At 39.3% G+C, this 20321-nt stretch overlaps 1 protein-coding gene across 6 annotated transcripts in view; it reads right to left on the bottom strand.

The window, feature by feature from the left end:
* Positions 1 to 232: 232 nt before the first annotated feature.
* The window catches only part of ARSJ (arylsulfatase family member J), an 88094-nt gene continuing 68005 nt past the window's right edge, over positions 233 to 20321 (bottom strand). For all 6 annotated transcript variants that reach the window (XM_086407200.1, XM_086407204.1, XM_086407201.1 and 3 more), the window contains one exon: positions 233 to 4214. In XM_086407200.1, the coding sequence (XP_086263326.1) occupies positions 2816 to 4214 (1399 nt within the window). In that variant the 3' untranslated portion in view covers positions 233 to 2815. The remainder of the gene's footprint in view (positions 4215 to 20321) is intronic.

Consider the following 20321-nt stretch of genomic DNA (forward strand, 5'->3'; position numbering starts at 1 on the left):
TCCAGGCAGCTCAGTGGTAAAGAATCTGCCTGCCAATGCAGGAGCCGCAAGAGACATAGGTTCGATCCCTGGGTTGGGAAGATCCCATGGAGAAGGAATGGCAAGAAACTCTAGTATTCTTGCCTGGGAAATTCCATGGACAGAGGAGCCTGGCGGGCTACAGTCTATGGAGTCTCAAAGAGTCAGACATGACTTAAGTGACATTAAAACAACAACAATATCACCTCATACATTTCTTTTTTTAAAATTGATTTTTATTGGAGTACAATTGTTTTACAAAGTTATGTTAGTTTCTGCTGTACAGCAAAGTGAATCAATTATACATAAACATATATCTGTTCTTTTTTAGATCTTTTTCCCCATATAGGTCATCACAAAGTATGAGTAGAGTTCCCTCTGCTATACAGTAGGTCCTCACTGGTTATCTGTTTTATACATAGTAGTGTATATATGTCAATCCCAGTCTTCCAATTTACCCCTCCCCTTGCTGTTTCCCCCTTGGTAACCCTAAGTTTTTTCCTACATTGTGACTCTATTTCTGTTTTGCAATAAATTCATTTGTACCATGCTTTAAGACTCCATATACAAGCAACGTGATATGACTCTGTCTAATGCACTTCACTCAGTATGACAATCTCTAGGTTTGTCCATGTTATTGCAAATGGCATTATTTCATTTTTTTTTATGGCTGAGTAAAATTCCATTGTTACCTCAAGAAACAAACAAAAAATTTGCTTACATGTCTTTAATCACAGTTGTAATATCACACATCATGGTTCTAACTCCAGATTTTTCAAGTGTAAACACTTTCAGACTTACAGGCAGTATTAGGAGAAAGCACCTTAAAGACAACTCCGGGGCTGACAGGGACCACACCAACTTGTCCTCACTGATCACTCATGATAAACTTCACTACAGATCGTGCTCCTTTAAGCCGCCTCATGATGTCTGCATGTGTGAGTTTCAAACCAGATGTTTAACTACTCTAGGTAGGAGCCATATTTTCACTTCTTTGTATCTTCCCACCATGGTCACTTGGTGTAAGAGTAGGGTCATTATAAATTGTATTTATTAACAAGAGAATACTCTTCTCCATGCAATAACCAGGTGTAAACACCGCCTATTTGCAAAATCCATTTTATGTTACTATGTTTGTTAGCATATCATACTTTCATTTGCCTATTGGTAAAGACTTTTGTTTGTTAAAATGACTAATGTAATTCTATAGAGACATTAAATCAGAAAAGCCACACAATTTTCTGGTGCTAAAAAATATGTCATTTTAATAATTAAGATACATAAATAAAGTGTTTATGATAGAAACAATAGAGCTGTCTCTCAATTCTATACAAACACTGAATTTCCAAGCAATTTGTAAGGAATATATTCATCTTCTTACATTCACAATAATGGTTGAACAATGATGTTTATAATTTTTTAATTTTATATTCTACAAATTCACACACAATTTGTAGTATTACAGTGCTTGATAATCTTGACAATATGAAATAAAATTCTTATAATGGTACATAGAAAATAAAATAAAATAATTAAAATTCATTTGTATAACTTTTTATGAAAACAAAATAATTAATATTTCTTCTGTAAAAATAAATTATGTACTTTGTGTTGAAACATCACTCTATTAAAGTGTTTAGAAAATAGTTACATTCACGTTTTGGCAGTGTGCTGAAACATTCTTATTTGCCATTCTCTCATGCATGTTAAAGTGAGGTGCAAGCTGTTCACATGTGAGAAAAACAGCTTATTTTCACAGGAAAGGAAATGATGTATGAAATAGAATTCATAAAAAACCCAAGTGTCCTGTGATAGAAATACAAAAATTCACTAAGAAAAGAGCATTTTTCAAGGCCTTTGAGGTGATACAACTTTTGACTAGACTTATCAAAGGTGGTTTTTAATCATGTTACCCTGTAACTTCCATTAAATTAGCATGTCCATCAATTGCCGGTTAAAGTTAATGATATAATTTAAAACATAGTGTTTGGTCAACTGACGGAAGCACAACAGTTGAACTCATCACAGACCACCTTTCATAAAGGAGCAAGAGAAACAAACATCTCCATTCTGCTTTAAGCGTGGCTCCCAAGAGTAGCACCTTTAGCTTTGAGCACAAGTTTTCCAGCTGGCAGAAGTCTCTGGAGTAGCACAATATGAAAACTGTCTGGTGCTGATGGCAGGGATCCTATTGAGTCAAATTTGCTGGTTCACCTAGAAACTGGTGAAAAACCTGGCACTGATTTAAATTTAACCAGAGAGGAAAAATCCGACAAAGATCCAACAAAAATCCAATGGATCCAACAAAGATCCGTCTAGTCAAAGCTATGGTTTTTCCAGTAGTCATGTATGGATGAATGTGAGAGTTGGGACTATAAAGAAAGCTGAGTGCTGAAGAATGGATGCTTTTGAACTGTGGTGTTGGAGAAGACTCTTGAGAGTCTCTTGGACTGCAAGGAGATCCAACCAGTCCATCCTAAAGGAAATCAGTCCTGAATAGTCATTGGAAGGCCTGATGCTGAAGCTGAAACTCCAATACTTTGGCCTGAGGCAAAGAACTGACTCATTTGAAAAGACCCTGATGATGGGCAAGATTGAAGGCAGAAGGAGAAGGGGATGAGAGAGGATGAGATGGCTGGATGGCATCACAGACTCGATGGACATGAGTTTGAGTAGGCACCGGGAGTTGGTGATGGACAGGGAAGCCTGGCGTGCTGCAGTCCATGGGGTCGCAACGAGTCGGACACGACTGAGTGACCGAGCTGAACTGAACTGAAGACAAGAAAAAAATTTTTACTTATCCACGAGAAATCCCTGAATGGCAGTTTGGAAATGAGTGCTCTTTCTGCTGTTTCTTTTTCGTCTTACTTTTCTTCTGCTTTTTCTCAGCCTTCTTTTTGCTTGGCTTCTGTTTCTTGCTTTCCTCTTTATACCATGGCCCCCAGACTCCTCCATTGAGCCGAGGGTTACTTCTGGGGTCTTTCGGGGGGTACCTGACAGGTACTGCAGTTTTGTTGAACTGGGAAAGCCTCCGGAGGAGCTGCTTTACGATCCCGGGATACCTGTTGGAAAGGTCTACTCTCTCATAGGGGTCGGCTGTAATGTTGAACAGCCACACGCTTTTTCCCGTTGACAAGGTAATTCGCTCATTGTGCCACCGGTTTGGCCCCAGGTTGCTGAAAGACTGAGGGGGCACCCAGTCACTATATCCTGGGTTCCCTGTGAGCAATTTCCAGTGTTTCACCCTGATAGCAGACTGAATGGCAGTGTTCCAGATCCCATAGCCTGCAGCCCAAGAGCCATTTTTCGCCTTGGTATAAATGGGGTCAATGTTGTGCAGAATGTCTACACGGGGAGAACGAAGGCCTTCGCTTATGGTCTCCCAGACATCATAGCCATCCAGTTGAATGTTCTCATCAATCTGCCCCTCAGCCAGTGAAATCAGAGTGGGGTACCAGTCAGTGATGTGCACGAGCTCCTTACACACGGTGCCCTTGTTTTTCAGGAGCGGGCTGTGCACGAAGCCAATAGCCCGGATCCCCCCTTCCCAGTAGGTTCCTTTGCTACCTCTCAGGGGCCAGTTGCTTCCTCCTGCTGTGGGCTGACCTCCGTTATCTGAAGAGTATATGATAATGCTGTTGTTGTAGAAACCGTACATCTTTAGAGCCAGGGTCACATTATTAATTGCTTCGTCTAAGCAGGAAAGCATGGCAGCATACCTGCGTCTGTTAATGTTGACAATGGATCTATAGTGTTCAAAATACCTTCCAGGGGCTTGCAGTGGAGAGTGCACAGCTTGGTAGGCAATGTATAAAAATATAGGCTTTCTGGGGTCATGGGAAGCTAAGATTTGCTGCACTCTCTGAGTGTACATCTGTGTGGAGTATACGCCATTGTCGTAGTCCCAGGCAGCATTGTCATTTTCATACAAGTCGTAGCCACACATTCCAGGACTGTCACATTTGTAGTGTGTATAGTAATCACCACTTCCCAAGAGGGAACCAAAAAAGGTATCAAATCCTCTCTTGGTGGGCATACATTCTTTTCTATAAAAACCCAAGTGCCATTTTCCAACCATATGTGTTGAATATCCAACCTCCTTCAGCTTCTGAGGTAGGGTTGCATTGTCCAGAGGTAAGCAGTTGGGCTGGGTAGGTCTTATGATAGAATGTTGAAGTCCGGTGTGTATCTGATACCTAACAAAAGAGTAAAAAATGTGTCAGTGCAGGATAAAAGAGAGATTCCACAGAAAACAATGACTCTTCTATTAAATAATGTTTCTTTTAAGATAAATGCTACCCCAAATAAAATATGATCAATTCAGTATTTCTCCTGTTGACCCAAAAGTCCTGCCATAATTAGCTACACATTTAACATCTGAAATACATTTTCACTTTCAGTACTTTTGAAACTAAAATTTCATTACTTATTTCAAAGTCTTTTTAAAATTCTTATAACAGAATTAATTTGAATAAACTTTAATTATTCAATTAATTATATGATGCACCAAACTAACATGATCAAGTAAAGAATATAAATTTAAGTGTTTGTAAACAAGCAGGATTCTGTGGATCCTACCATACGGTTGTGCACATTTCACATGCTAGTAAGACAATGCTCAAAATTTTTCAAGCTAAGCTTCAGCAGTACATGAATGGAGAGCTTCTAGATGTACAACGTGGATTTAGAAAAGGCAGAGGAACCGGAGATTAAATTGCCAACATCCTTTGGATCATAGAAAAAGCGAGAGAATTCCAGAAAAAAAAATCTGCTTCATTGACTACACTAAAGCCTTTGATTGTGTGCATCAGAAGGAACTGGAAAATTCTTAAAGAGATGAGAATGCCAGACCATCTTACCGGTCTCTTAAGAAACCTGTGTGCAGCTCAAGAAGCAACAATTAGACACGGACATAGAACAACGGACTGGTTCAAAATTGGGAAAGTAGTATGACAAGGCTTGTCACCCTGCTTATGTAACTTATGTGCAGAGTGCATCATGCAGAATGCCGGACTGGATGAATTACAAGCTGGAATCAAGATTGCAGAGAGAAATATCAACCATCTCAGATATACAAATAATACTATTCTAATGGCAGAAGGCAAAGAGACACTACCTTTTGATAAGGGTGAAAGAAGAAAGTGAAAAATCTGGCTTAAAACACAACATTCAATAAACTAAGATCATGGCATCTGGTCCCATCACTTCATGGTTAATAGATGGGGAAGCAATGGAAACAGTTACAGACTTTATTTTCTTGGGCTCCAAAATCACTGTGGACAGTGACTGCAGCATGAAATTAAAAGATGCTTGCTCCTTGAAAGGAAAGCTATGACAAACCCAGACAGCATATTAAAAAGAAGAGATACCACTTTTCCAACAAAGGTCCATATAGTCAAAGCTATGGTTTTTCTCTTGGAGAAGGCAACGGCAACCCACTCCAGTACTCTTGCCTGGAAAATCCCATGGACGGAGGAGCTTTTCTAGTAGTCATGTATGAATGTGAGAGTTGGATCATCAAGAAGGCTGAGAGCCGAAGAATTGATGCTTTCCAACTGTGGTGCTGGAGAAGAAGACTCTTGAGATTGCCTTGGACAGCAAAGAGATCAGACCAGTCAATCCTAAAGGAAATCAACCCTGAATATCACTGGAAAGATTGATGCTGAAGCTGAAGCTCCAATACTTTGCCACCTGATGTGAAGAGGCCAATCGCTGGAAAAGGCCCTGATGTGCTGTCGGACATGACTTTGTGACTCAAAAATAACAACAACAAGGATCCTATGGGGCCTTCTCAGGACAGACCAGGCCCCCCCTCCCCACCACTCCCACACTCTCATGTCCTCTCCTGCTTCTTATTTGTAGGAAAACTATACCCTTCTCACTTCACTAAGTCACTTTAGTCGTGTCGGACTCTGTGCGACCCCATAGACGGCAGCCCACCAGGCTCCTCTGTCCCTGGGATTCTCCAGGCAAGAACACTGGACTGGGTTGCCATTTCCTTCTCCAATGCATGAAAGTGAAAAGTGAAAGTGAAGTCGCTCAGTCGTGTCCGACTCCTAGCGACCCCATGGACTGCAGCCCACCAGGCTCATCCATCCATGGGATTTTCCAGGCAAGAGTACTGGAGTAGGGTGCCATTGCCTTCTAGGCCTTCCCCAAATTCCAAAGAATATATTTAATCAAAGAAGTGAGAAAATGTAGAAACAAAGGAGAACATTCAAGTATGAAAAAAATAATAACTTAGCCATTAAACAAAGTCAAAGAACTTTAGTTTCTCCTCAGTGGCCATAAATAATATTCTGAGCTTTATCTTTTAGCTATTTTGTAGATTCTGAAATCCCCCACCAGGTGGAAGAAGTTAACTATATGTTGACCACAAGCACAAAGAACCCAGACCAGTTGGAATCAGAAGGTTGAAGATGTTGATTCCTGATTATATCACCATCAACCAATCAGAAGAATATTCATCTTGGAGTTTGGGTCTTTTGAGCATTAGTTGTCTGGACTCCTTGCTTGGGGGCCCTGCAATAAACACTTTTTCCTTCACCACAACCCAGTATCAGTAGATTGGTTTTACTGAACCCAGGTGAGGGGATTCAAGTTTGGTTTCGTAATATGCTGTTGCTGTTACTGTTGTTTTTGGTCTAAAGACCTCACTGATGCTGCTGCTGCTAAGTCGTTTGAGTCGTGTCCGACTCTATGTGACCCCATAGACGGCCACCCACCAGGCTCCCCCATCCCTGGGATTCTCCAGGCAAGAACACTGGAGTGGGTTGCCATTTCCTTCCTCAATGCATGAAAGTGAAAAGTGAAAGAAGTCACTCAGTCGTGTCTGACTCTTAGCGACCCCTGGACTGCAGCCCACCAGGCTCCTCTGTCCCTGGGATTTTCCAGGCAAAAGTACTGGAGTGGGGTGCCATTGCCTTCTCCGAAAGACCTCACATTAGCTCCTAAATCATTTTTCTGAATAATTTATTTCAAGCTGATTTGAAAGTACTAAAAATACATATAAAAATTATATAAAAATCTCCTGTTTGATTGTCAAAACCTGTTAAATCTCTGTAGAGAGAAACAGAACATCTCTGAATCACAATATATTGTTGTTGAAAAGCCATTTTAGAAAGTGTTTTAGCTAGCGCTAAGGAAAGATTACATTTTTCTAAGAACAGTAGGAAATGAATCCTTTCATATGTTTCCCACTGTCTCTTTTTAAGAAAATTACATTCACTTACAATTTAGTATAAGAAATAGAGGTAACCTTTCTATACATTAAAATTAAATATATGTTGATTTCTGGCCTTGTTCTCTTCCCAAGGATATTTGCCAAGGGCTTTTATCCCCCCCCCCCCCCCCGAGAATGGTTATTATAACACGAGTGAGTGAGTGAAGTCACTCAGTCATGTCAGACTCTTTGCGACCCCGTGGACTGTAGCCCCCCAGGCTCCTCCGTCATGGGATTCTCCAGGCAAGAATACTGGAATAGGTTGCCATTTTCTTCTCCATATTATTACATAAGTGTATGAATTTTCAATTGGGTCAAGATATGCCCACTAGTTCATGCCATCTTAAAAATGATTAATTCTATAGTTTTGTTATATAAGTTCAAAACAATTTTTGAATAGGAAATATAGACATTCTGAGAAAACAAAGTTTGCAAAAAGGGTTAGTGTAAAAATCAAAATATTCCTGGAATCAAATTACAAAGAGTTATACTGAGATAAAAAAAATAACTTTAAAAAATCAATTGAATAAAGTCCAACATGTTATATATGCCTTGGATTGACTAGTTTATCTTTAAATGTTCAAATGATAATATAATGCAACTGTGAGTTCTTTCAAAGTGTCAAGTGCAGTAACAGGCTGAAGGTTTACAGAAGCTGTAGTAATGTCCAGGCAGTATTCATATGGGCCCCATCTACTCTGCTTATCATTTAGCTGTTGAAGTTCACGATGAATACGGTAATGAACTCCAAAGAAACAAGGTTTTAATAAATATAATTTAGTCCTAAATTCATAAAGTATTATTGCTCGAGAGTTTCTGATCCAGTTCAAGATCTAAACCATTAACTTCTAAAGCCACTAATTTCTGTATAAGCACATGACAAATTGATAGCACCTATCAATATAAACATTGCTGCCAAGTCACTTCAGTTGTGTCCGACTCTGTGTGACCCCATAGATGGCAGCCCACCAGGCTCCCCCGTCCCTGGGAGTCTCCAGGCAAGAACACTGGAGTGGGTTGCCACTGCCTTCTCCAATGCATGAAAGTGAGAAGTGAAAGTGAAGTCCCTCAGTCATGTCAGACTCCTAGCGACCCCATGGACTGCAGCCTACCAGACTCCTCCGTCCATGGGATTTTCCAGGCAAGAGTGCTGGAGTCGGGTGCCATTGCCTTCTCCATCAATATAAACACTGAGGATATTTAAAAAGGAGAAATCTGTATGTTGTGAGACTGTGGGGAAGGATTTGTGGACATGGGTTACTAATTGTCTTATGTAGAAAATGTAGTTGGCCAGAGTATCTATTTAATTCATTGAACAGCTAACCAACTGAAGTCTTTCTAATTAAAACTGGGCACTTTTGCACATGGTACTAAGGGCAAAGAGAATTGAGGCTTTTGAAAAGTGTAAAATACAGAAACTGTTCACACACAGAAAGAGTAGGAAAGAGGTCTGCTGCTTTCAGAAGATGGTACAGTGTTGGCAGACACAGAAGAGAGTACAGAGCTATTAATCAACTGTGTGGTCTCTGTCTTCTCCAGCGTAGAATGGTTTTCATATTGGAAAATTTAGAATCAACAATATAAAGGTTTGGCAGCAGTTCCTAACAGAATAGAGCTTTCAGGGAAGCTCCTGCTTAAATGAGTTCAAGACTCTGGGACCAAAGAGATGTTTGATGCAGCATCAGAGGTAGGGGTTAAGGGTATGTTTTATTTTGGAAGTCAGAGAAATCAGGGTTTGAATTTGTTCTACTGCCTATTAGCCGTGTGACTCTGAGCAGTACTTAACCCCCCCGATTCTCCATTTCCTCATCTGTAAAAGAGGGATAATAATATATACTGGATTGCTGTAGCCCTGAAAGAGAGCACAGAATCTGATAAAGAGAGTGCATTCAATAAGTCATAGGTTTTACTATTGTTATCCCAGAGTTCTGAATCATGTTACTAACATATGTCTTTCAAGTTTTATAACCGACAGACCTTTCGCATGCATTTTGTGTTTAGTCCTCGTTACAAGGGTGAGAAGTAGGATTGTTTACATTCATTTTATAGATGGGAGAATAGAGATACAGAGATATCCCCCCACCTCCTCCAACCTGCTTCACCAGGCTGTGATACGGGCTCCTGAACAACACAGGCTAAACTGGATACTTTTCCTGTCTCCTCAAGAGTTAAGTCCAGCACTTCTTAAGAAATCAAGGAGCAGAGGAAAGATACTGTCAGTCTTGAGAAGTTAATCTAACTTTCTAATTAAAGACAGGAAGAATTTATAAACCAAATAATGAGGCTTATGCTGATCCTAGAAAAATTTGAGAACGTATTTTTAAGTAGATAATTTTTGAGCGTTTTTCTTTTAAAGCAAATTAGGTAGGGTCAAAAAGAAAAGTCCTGCAAAATTAGCTTCATTTTCTTTCTAAAAAGGAGGAGAATTAAGAAAGTAGATTAGGAAAATGATTTTGTTGTTGTTCAGTCGCTAAGTTGTGTCTGACTCTCTTGCAACCCCCTAGACTGTAGCCCACCAGGCTCCTCTGTCCATGGGATTTCCCAGGCAAGAATACTGGAGTGGGTTGCCCTTTCCTTCTCCAGGGGACCTTCCTGACCGAGTATCAAACCTGCATCTCCTGCTTGGTAGGTGAATTCTTTACCACTGAGCCACCTGGGAAGCCCCAGGAAAATGACAGGCATTTGAAAAATCTGCCCTTAATTTTTTCTTTATAAAATAATGGAAAATCAACTGGATGACAGCCCTGCATATTCACAATAAGAATGATCTTATTCTTTCATATCAGTTAATTGCAAAGAGAAAATTTTCATTAACATGATCTTCTCTGGTTTCCAGAACTGTGTGGAACAGTCAGGGGGGTTCCATTTATTAATTCCATCGAACAACAACAACAACAATAAAAGAACACCGAAACTCAGAGTAATTTAGGGGCTTTCCTAAGTTTTATAGCTGTAAGTTTTGAGTTTTGTACTGGAATCCAGACTTTGGGCTTTGGAAACTTTCTAGTGTATACTTACAGCTACAGTTAGACCCATCAGATATGCAGATGACATCAGCTTTATGGCAGAAAGTGAAGAGGAACTAAAAAGCCTCTTGATGAAAGTGAAAGAGGAGAGTGAAAAAGTTGGCTTAAAGCTCAACATTCAGAAAACGAAGATCACGGCATCCAGTCCCATCACTTCATGGGAAATAGATGGGGAAACAGTGGAAACAGTGTCAGACTTTATTTCTGGGAGGCTCTAAAAATCACTGCAGATGGTGATTGCAGCCATGAAATTAAAAGACGCTTACTCCTTGGAAAGAAAGTTATGACCAACCTACATAGCATATTAAAAAGCAGAGATGTTACTTTGCCAACAAAGGTCTGTCTAGTCAAGGCTATGGTTTTTCCAGTGGTCATGTATAGATGTGAGAGTTGGACTGTGAAGAAAGCTGAGTGCTGAAGAATTGATGTTTTTGAATTGTGGTGCTGGAGAAGACTCGAGAGTCCCTTGGACTGCAAGGAGATCCAACCAGTCCATCCTAAAGGAGATCAGTCCTGGATGTTCATTGGAAGGACTGATGCTGAAGCTGAAACTCCAATAGTTTGGCAACCTCATGAGAAGAGTTGACTCATTGGAAAAGACCCTGATGCTGGGAGGGATTGGGGGCAGGAGGAGAAGGGGACGACAGAGGATGAGATGGCTGGACGGCATCACCAACTCGATGGACCTGAGTTTGAGTAAACTCTGGGAGTTGGTGATGGACAGGGAGGGCTGGTGTGCTGTGATTCATGGGGTCGCAAAGAGTTGGACACGACTGAGTGACTGCACTGAACTGAATTGAAAGTTTGGATTAATTTATCTGCATTAATCTTCATTATTTATTCATTTCCTTAGTTAAGCAGTATTATTGAGTGTATGATGTGTGCCAGGAATTAAGTTTTTGTTTTGTTTCTCCCCCTGCTCCCAGAGCTGTTATATTAAGTTGGCTGTAAGTAACGATCCTACTAGCAATGAAGGTATGAGTTCTCTGAACCCTGGGATTTGGTGGAGTCAGCACTATCAGTCATGGAGAACAGCACTGAATGTTAACAACTTTTCTTTTTTCAAGAAGGAGATGGTTGAGATCTAGGGAAGTTCTTGATAGAGTCTTTGGCTTGTCAGTGACACTGACTTGGCAACAACCAACTGGAAGGCCAATCAGATAATTCTTCACAAAAATTACAAAATAGCACATTGATTAACATTAACTAACTGGTTGAGAATTCCCAATCTGGAAGGTAGTTTCTGAAACAGCACAACTGGACCCTTTGTTTGGCTTCAACTCATAGATTATTATTATCTACGATTGGAATAAAGAAATAGAAGACATGTTTATTATCTAGGAGGAATAGTTAAAAGTGGATAATGAAAACTCAAAGTAATCTAAGTGACCTGAATTGTTGTTGAAACAAATACAATGAAATATAAAGTTAAGGAAGGGCTTAAAGACTGAAAGGGAATATATCAAAAAAATGTAGAATACTAAATTAAGGGAGTCTTAATGGGCCTACTCTGGGACAATGCAAGGATCAAAATAAACAGTGATAGTAATAAATTACACCCACTGAATAGAACAGGAAACCTTGAATTCATACTAATATGAATGAGTAAACAGGAAAAGTTTGATATGTAATATGATATAAAAGTACCTCCCCACAAAACACTTATTAACTGTTTATATGGAAAAGAGTAAGCACACAGTGGAAGTGTTCAATTAACACATCAATCAAATGATCAAAGTTAACATCGTCAGTAATCGGGACAAATCAACATCATGTGCTACCAGGTAAGGTGCAATGAGAAGAACATGGCATTGATTCCACAGTGTTCTGCTCGAAAGTACATAATCTGAATCCAATCCTCGGTAAACATCAGGTAAAACCAAACTGAGGCTCATGCTACAAAAAAAGTATCAGGATTATATAAGACAAACAAGGACTAAGAAACTTCCAGCTTGAAAGAGACTGAGGAGTCATGATGAATAAATGAAATATGTGATTCTGAACTGGAATGGTTACAATAAGAACATGGTTGAACTGGCAAAACCTAAATGCAGCCTGAAAACTAAATGTGAATAAAGTGTTTTCATGTTCTTGATAGCTGTGTTTTGGATAATGTGGGTAACTATCTTTGCAGGACATACACAAAAAAGTACTGGATATCATGGGGCATCAGGTCAGCAATTAACTCTCAAATGGGTCAGGAAAAACAAGTTATTCATGTTGTGCTCTACTTGAAGATGTTCTGTAAGTACAAGATGGTTTCAAAATTTTTAAAAAGAAAATCTAAACAAAAGGCATTCCATATTAATTAAAAAAAAATCAACTGCCCACATGTTAGTTACATACAACCATGTAAATAACTGTGGAAAGTTGAATCTATCAGACTACGAATTCAATAGAAAGCAAAAAAGAAAAATAAGAGCTCAAGTATATACACTACTATTTTATTAATTATAATAATTATAGAAATGTATACAAAATAGAAATTAAATTAGATGAGGTAAAAATAAATATAAATAGAATTTCTGGCATTTCTTCTTGCATTCTAATGAATTATCCTGCATTGCTCTGGGTGTCAGGACTACATTTGCAGATCACTGGTATAGAAAGGAGATTGTAGACAGATGAAAAGCAAAAACACAGATTTTTTTAAGGCTATTGAAGTAGTTTGGGTCAAAGATCATGGTAGCTTGGACTACCATCTAGTGGCCATAAAAATGGGAGTGGATAGATCAAATGGATGCTTTGGACTTAGAACTTTTAGGGCTAAATCAGTGAGGGAGGGATGATGGAAGGACAAAGGAAGAAAAATCAAGAATGACTTCTGGATTTGTGGCTTTCAGAACTTGGTGAATGGTAGATGGACCATCTGGTCTCTGTTTCTGTAGTATATAATTGGGACTGATGGGTAACAGTGCGAGGAGGCAGATTTCAACTCAAAGCGGGGGGAAAAAAATTCTAAGAAAGAAAAGAAACAAACACCAAAAAAAATCTACCAAAGATATTATAAAAGGCACAACTGAACTGGAAAAGAAGTACTAAATGACATTTAAGGTTCCTTCTAGAAAAATTCATGGGTCAAGGACTGCAGCTTAGTGTCTCCATAAAGAATTCCATATAAGCTCAAAGCAGCTTTACAAAACCAAGTTTATATTACGTACAGCCAACTGACAAAGAAGTTTCCACAATGTATCAATATATATTTAACTTCTTTTGAACAATATAAAGTTAGATTAAAAGATAGGTTTTTCACATAATGTGTTCTGAATACACACTGTAATTATATTTGGTAAAAAATAAGTTAATTTTGAAATTTAGTGGACTTTTTTTTTGTCTCCATCTGGCTACCATGTGAAGAAAATTTCATTTGAACAATAGTAAAACTAGAGCTGATGCCAAATCTCATTAAATCTACAACCACCATTCTCACTTTCCGCCAACTTAAAAGAAAAGAGCTAAGTGGACCTTTCAGTGTGGCATTAGAACACATGAAAAGTTTTGTAATTTTTTAAAATATTAATTTATATTACTGAGTGCTGGCAGTGGCAGTAATTTTTGAATTCTCCTTTCTAAAAAGTGTCTAATATTAAAATAATAATCCAATATTATTATTTTAATCCAGTTACACATTTAATTTTGCCTTATAAGTACAAGCACAACAATGAAAGAAATGAATCCTAATAGTTTCACGCAGATTCTAAAGTCCAGGATGGTCACAGGGTACAAAAGCAGCCAATAGTGCAGTAAGAAATTGAAGGGAAGGAGACAAGTACAAATCATCACAGCTTACGAATCAAATGTCACGCAGATATGTATGTTAGGAATATATATTCTGAAAGGTGTTCCTTTATTACTTCCTTCCAAGTGGCATCCTTTTTTTTTTTTGGTCTCAAAGAGTATAACTATTTACAGGTGTAATTTCATTGTTTAGGTGGAGGGTGAGGGTGGGGGAGGGGTGTCACACCAAGTCTGTGCCTTGTCTTTCATCTCATGAACAAACATCCACTCGTTTATGAGATGAAAATGCGGCATAGTTTAGATGAATTACTTATTTACCACTCTTCTACCCACCCTGAGTCAGACACTGCTAGTTTTGGGGATGACCAAGTTGAATAAGATGGGCCTGCTCTCAAGGATCTCAGTCTGCAGATAATAATGATCACGACTGGAGTAAAAGCTACAACAAAGACAGCCACAGCATTCTCTGGGTACTCACAGCAGGGTCAGGGAATGCTCCGAGGAGGGGCCATGTTAGATCTGAGTGTAATCATAGGAGTATCTGGGTGAATTTGGGAAAAGGACAGATATTTAAAATGCAACAACAGGGACAAAAGCAGTTTCACAAGGGAACATGACGCTGAGATGATTCTTGAGAGAGGAGGAGCCATCCAGGTGAACGGCTGAAAGGAAGGCAAAGAGAGTTTCAGCAGGAGAAGCATGACGTTCAAATACAAAAAGGGAGAGAGCGTTTGGCCCTCTGAGAACACAGATTCAGACAAATTGGCAGGAGATGAGAGTATATAGACAAGTAGGTTCCGAATTCCAGAGAGTGGTTCGACGGCCTCCAGCTCTGCTAAGGCTTTTGTGCTTAATGGAGTGCTCACAGGAATCCAGAGAAATGTTTTTGAAAAGAGAATAACATAATAATGAGTTTTGCATTATAAAAAGTGCTCTAGTTGTAATGTGAAGAATGCATTGGGATGGAACAGGACTTAAGCAAGGGGATTTGTGCTAATCTAAGAGATAAATGTTGATAGTCAAAACGAAGATGGGTAACAGAAAGAATGAGAGAAGATTAGAGATTATAAAGAGGGACTTTTAATAGGGTTACAGGCTATATGTGAGAAGCATGGGAGAGGGAAATGTTGAGAATGAGTTCAGAATATCTGATCAGGGTGGCTGAGGGAAAAGAAGCTTCTTGTACTAAGAAATCCTGGAAGGGGAGCAGGAATGAGTGGGAAGATGGTGAATCCTGCTCTGCATCACGTTGGAGGCACATGTAAGATAGTTCACAGGATGAAACAACAAAGATTTGACACTCATTAGCATATAGGTCGGAGAAGGCAATGGCAGCCCACTGCAATACTCTCGCCTGGAGAATCCCAGGGACGGGGGAGCCTAGTGGGCTGCAGTCCATGGGGTCGCTAGGAGTTGGACACGACTGAGAGACTTCACTTTCACTTTTCATTTTCATGCATTGGAGAAGGAAATGGCACCCCACTCCAGTGTTCTTGCCTGGAAAATCCCAGGGACGGGGGAGCCTGGTGGACTGCCATCTATGGAGTCGCACAGAGTCGGACACGACTGAAGGGACTTAGCAGCAGCAGCAGCAGCATATAGGTCGTACGTGAATTCACCACAGCACGTGACACCATCTAAAGACAGAACAGAGACTGAGAGCCAAGGAAATGCCAACACTTAGAATTAAAGCAAGGAGCACCAGGGAGAGTCTGAGATGAAACAGCTACTGTGTGAAATAGAGTAGCAGAGGGGAGTTAGAGTCACCTGTTTAACAGAGCCATAGCATTCCATACTGTGAAAGAGCCAAAGAAGGTGAGAACTGAGCAGGGTCACTGGATTTTACGAGCATGTGTGACCTGTTAAATAATATTTTAGTAGAATGGTGTGGGAAGAAGGCCAGACTTTTGTAAGCTATGACTGGAAAAGTGAAAATGTCTAGATGGTGAGCACAGACTACTTCAAGACTATAAGTGAAAAAGAAATAAGAAAAGAACATGTGTGGCTCTAAGCACTGACGCGGGTAAGTGCATATGATATACTGCTGAGTGAGTGCAAGAACATCTGCCTACAGAATATCTTACTGCATTATTATCTCTTTATAATAAAAAGCATTTAAGTTCCATGAGGGCAGGGTCTATTCATTGCTGTATCTGCACCACCTAAAATAATACTTAGTTCATAATAGGATCTCAGTAAGTATTTTTCTTTTTTGAATGAACGAATGAATAAATATAAGTGTGAAAGAGAGTGGAGAAGGAAATGGCAACCACTCCAGTGTTCTTGCCCAGAGAATCCCCAGGACGGGGGAGCCTGGTGGACTGCCATCTATGGTGTCGCACAGAGTCGGACCAGAGTCGGACACTGAAGCGACTTAGCAGCAGCATTCACTGGAGAAAGAGAAAGAAAATGTAAAGATACACATCAAACCCTCAGACATGATTATTTCCAGAGGATAATAATTGTGGGAGAAGAAGAAGCTGTCACTTTCTGTTACATAAATTTATATATAGATGAAATCCAGATGAATCAGTCTCAAAATAACTAGCTTATTCTACTAGGACTAACTATTAATATGGGACTAATTTTACCAAGGCATTAGTTAGCCTTGGTAAATAAAAAAAGAAATCTAAATGCCAGTTGAATGGAAACACTAATTCATTTTATCAAGGAATTTTCTTCTCAGTAAGGACATCTACTTGGGAGATTACCTTTGGAACAGAAGAAAGAGGATGGTATGTGCTAAATGAATTCTGTGCTCATAGCGACCCCACAGACTATAGCCCACCAGGCTCCTCTGTCCATGAGATTTCCCAAGCAAGAATACTGGAGTGGGTTGCCATTTCCTTCTGCAGAGACTCTTCCAGACCCAGGGATCTAACCCGCTCTACTACATTGGCAAGCAGATTCTCTACCACTACACCACCGGTGTCTCCTTTTACTAAACAAGGAAAAGGATAACTTATCACATAATTTTAAAAACTCATGCCTCTGAATGGTGTTTGCTGGTCATCAGAGCCTGCTGTTTATCCTTGGAAGGCACTTGCTACACTGATTACAGTTTTCCTGGTCTCCTAAAACACATGGCTGCAAGTCACACGGTAAGTGGTTTCTTTCTGAAAACATTCTTTTTACTCTCATCTATAGTGTGTGTCGGAGAAGGCGATGGCACCCCACTCCAGTACTCTTGCCTGGAAAATCCCATGGATGGAGGAGCCTGGTGGGCTGCAGTCCACGGGGTCGCTGAGGGTCAGACACGACTGAGCGACTTCACTTTCACTTTTCACTTTCATGCATTGGAGAAGGAAATGGCAACCCAGTCCAGTGTTCTTGCCTGGAGAATCCCAGGGACAGAGGAGCCTGGTGGGCTGCTGTCTATGGGGTCACACAGAGTCGGACATGACTGAAGCAACTTAGGCAACAGCAGCATAGTGTGCGTAAATTTTTGTTAGTTTCCGTAAAAAAAATAAGCTTCGTCCCTAACTACAGAGACTTTGCCATGACCCCCTTTTCCTGTATTATCTTTTGGATGTATTCCTTTTAAAGACATACTGGACTTTCTACACTTCATTATTTAAAAAAAAATAAAGTTGAAAACATAAAGACTGTCAAACATCTAACTAAATGAACATTCACTTATATAGTCAATTGATTCCTTATTTGTGAAATTATTTACAGAGTAAAATTTAACAGGGAACTCCAGAGTACATTTAAAATAATTTAACTTACAGAGACTTTTTCAAGGACACACGTATTCCGTCAAGCAAAGTGTTCCCATACTGTCAAAATAAAATTTCTATTTTTCTTGCTATTTTCACTACTACCATAGAGTATTATTAAATCAATGTAGAAAAATGTGATTTATCTCCTCTGTTCTAAACACCAAATGTGCTTAGAGGTGTAGAACAGAGAATAGCTTAAATATTAAACCACATTTCATGTTACCAGTTTTGCCCTAGAGACAGGATGTGTTAAAGAAAATATCTTTAGCTAATATTTTGCTGAAATTTTTCAATGTAAAATACAGCTTCCTTGTTAAAAAATCTTTTAAATATTTTTTGAAACTATGAATACGCTTTTCTCTGTATTTATCAGTTCATCATTTAGTTAATTCCCTTGAAAACAGGACTGCCATATTTTCAAATGTTGGTAAAGTCCAACATTTTCTTTATGGTTCTGACTTTGGAAAAAAAAGAAAACTTAGAGCTTGATATTTCTGTTCCCCAAGTGTCTTTTGTAGAAATTGGACCAACAAAAGTGTGGGGACATTCTTGCATCTTTGAGCAGGATTACCTCCTCCCACCCATGGTTTGGAATTCTCTTTCAAATAACTGAGTATCTTTGCATCTGAAATTAGCCACACAGTGATGGCTGGGTGGCATCACCAACTCCATGGACATGGGTTTGGGTGGACTCCAGGAGCTGGTGATGGACAGGGAGGCCTGGCGTGCTGCAGTTCATGGGGTTGCAAAGAGTCGGACACGACTGAGCGACTGAACTGAACTGAATGATAAGCTCCTCTTTGTTACTTCATGACAAACTCACGTGGAAGACATTAGTGTCTTAGCTGCAAGCCATAGCTTGCAGTGGCTCAGTCGAGAAAATGATGGCAGTCTTCAGACAAATTCACAAATTCGGTTTAACGAGAATGATGTTTATGAAGAATTTACAACATTCCAGGCACTGAACAGTGCAGGGGACAGATAGCGAGAACTTACGGTAAATGACTCTATGGGGCATTTATGATATACTAAGAATCAAAAGTAGAGAATGATTTTTATGTTTTAGGGAAGCTTAGAAAAGAGTATACTCGATAATTCCTCGAGGCAGTTGGTTTATGCACTTTCAATAAATTAGCATTATTTGTAAAGGAAGCTTGTAATTCTGTTGTAAAGCAGTTGCAACTGAAGGTAAAGACAATTACTGAATAAAAATTCTATTAACTGGTATAACTAAATTCTCAAGGCTAGAGCCGTGTATTTTCATGTAGCCATCATTAGAAATAGAACACAGGTACCAACTGACATGTATTAAATATTTTCTTTCCTAGAAGATAAACTTATGGACTTCTAATCTATCTGTGGCTTTGCCCTTTTATTGGTGGCTTTGCCCTTTTATCGGTGGCTTTGCTAACAGTGACGACTATTGATTCTGTCCCAAATACAGATATTGAACTATTTTAAATAGCTTAGGATTTATTATTAAAGTGGCAGTATTAACAAGCAATTAGTGCTGGCAGATAAAAAAGTGGGATTGATATTTTATATTCTGAGGTTTGAACTTTGTAAGTAGTTAAATGAAAGAAATTTAGCAAATTTAAACAGACTCCCTTGCCCTAATCATTCTTATAGATCATCTTTCTTCTACCCCATGTATAAGAATAAGGTTACAACTGACTTAATTTTATATAATAATTCCTTTGATTCAGTTTTTTTCCTTTGTGTAGAAAAATACCCAGAGTATTTGCTAAATTATTCTTAAGAAGTTCTAGTATGCTTGAAATACTTCATAGTAATAATAATTCTAAAAATTGGAGATAAAAAAGAAAAATAAACATGCCCTGAAGACTCCCTACACATGGTTTTATTTTGTTTTGTTTTCTTTTTTGGTTAAGATTATAGAAAATAAAATACAGAAAACATACAGAACATTGTGAAATGTTACACAAATGTTGGGCTTCCCAGGTGGCTCAGTGGTAAAAAATCTGCCTGCAATGCAGGAGCCACAGGAGAGGAGGGTTCGATCCCTGGGTTGGGAAGATCCCTTGGAGTAGGAAATGGCAACCCATTCCAGTATTCTTGTCTGGGAAATCCCATGGACAGAGGAGCCCAGCGGGCTCATCCATGGGGTGAAAAGAGATGGACACAGCTGAGAACCGGCATACACATGTTAGTTTTAACTATTATTGTACCTTCTCTCTTCTATGCATTTCCTGTCCATGAACTCCTTAACTCCACATCCTTCTCCCACTGCTCTGTTGTGTGCAAATGATGAAACCAAGCAAAGCAAAAGATAATGTCATCTTTTGGGACGAGGGAATTACTGTCTTGCCCACTGTCTTTCTTCCTGACAGTCAGATTGGAAATTTCAATTGTCAAACTGAAGTTTACCCCATGTGGTTGCTTATTTTCAACCTTACTTGACTAATTTGTCGATTCCTTTAAATGTCTATAGAAGAATGCAAAGAAATAATTCACATTGATCTATAGGGAAACTCAGTTTTACTTTTACAAAATAAATGTTCTTAATAGAGACAGTTTTGTAAGAAGAAGGACTGTTGTTGTTCAGTTGCTCAGTTGTGTCTGACTCTTTGCGAC

This window comes from Bos grunniens, chromosome 6 (genome assembly GCF_055505025.1).
Source record: "Bos grunniens cultivar Pamir isolate PY7600 chromosome 6, Bosgru_T2T1.0, whole genome shotgun sequence".
NCBI classification, from domain to species: domain Eukaryota; kingdom Metazoa; phylum Chordata; class Mammalia; order Artiodactyla; family Bovidae; genus Bos; species Bos grunniens.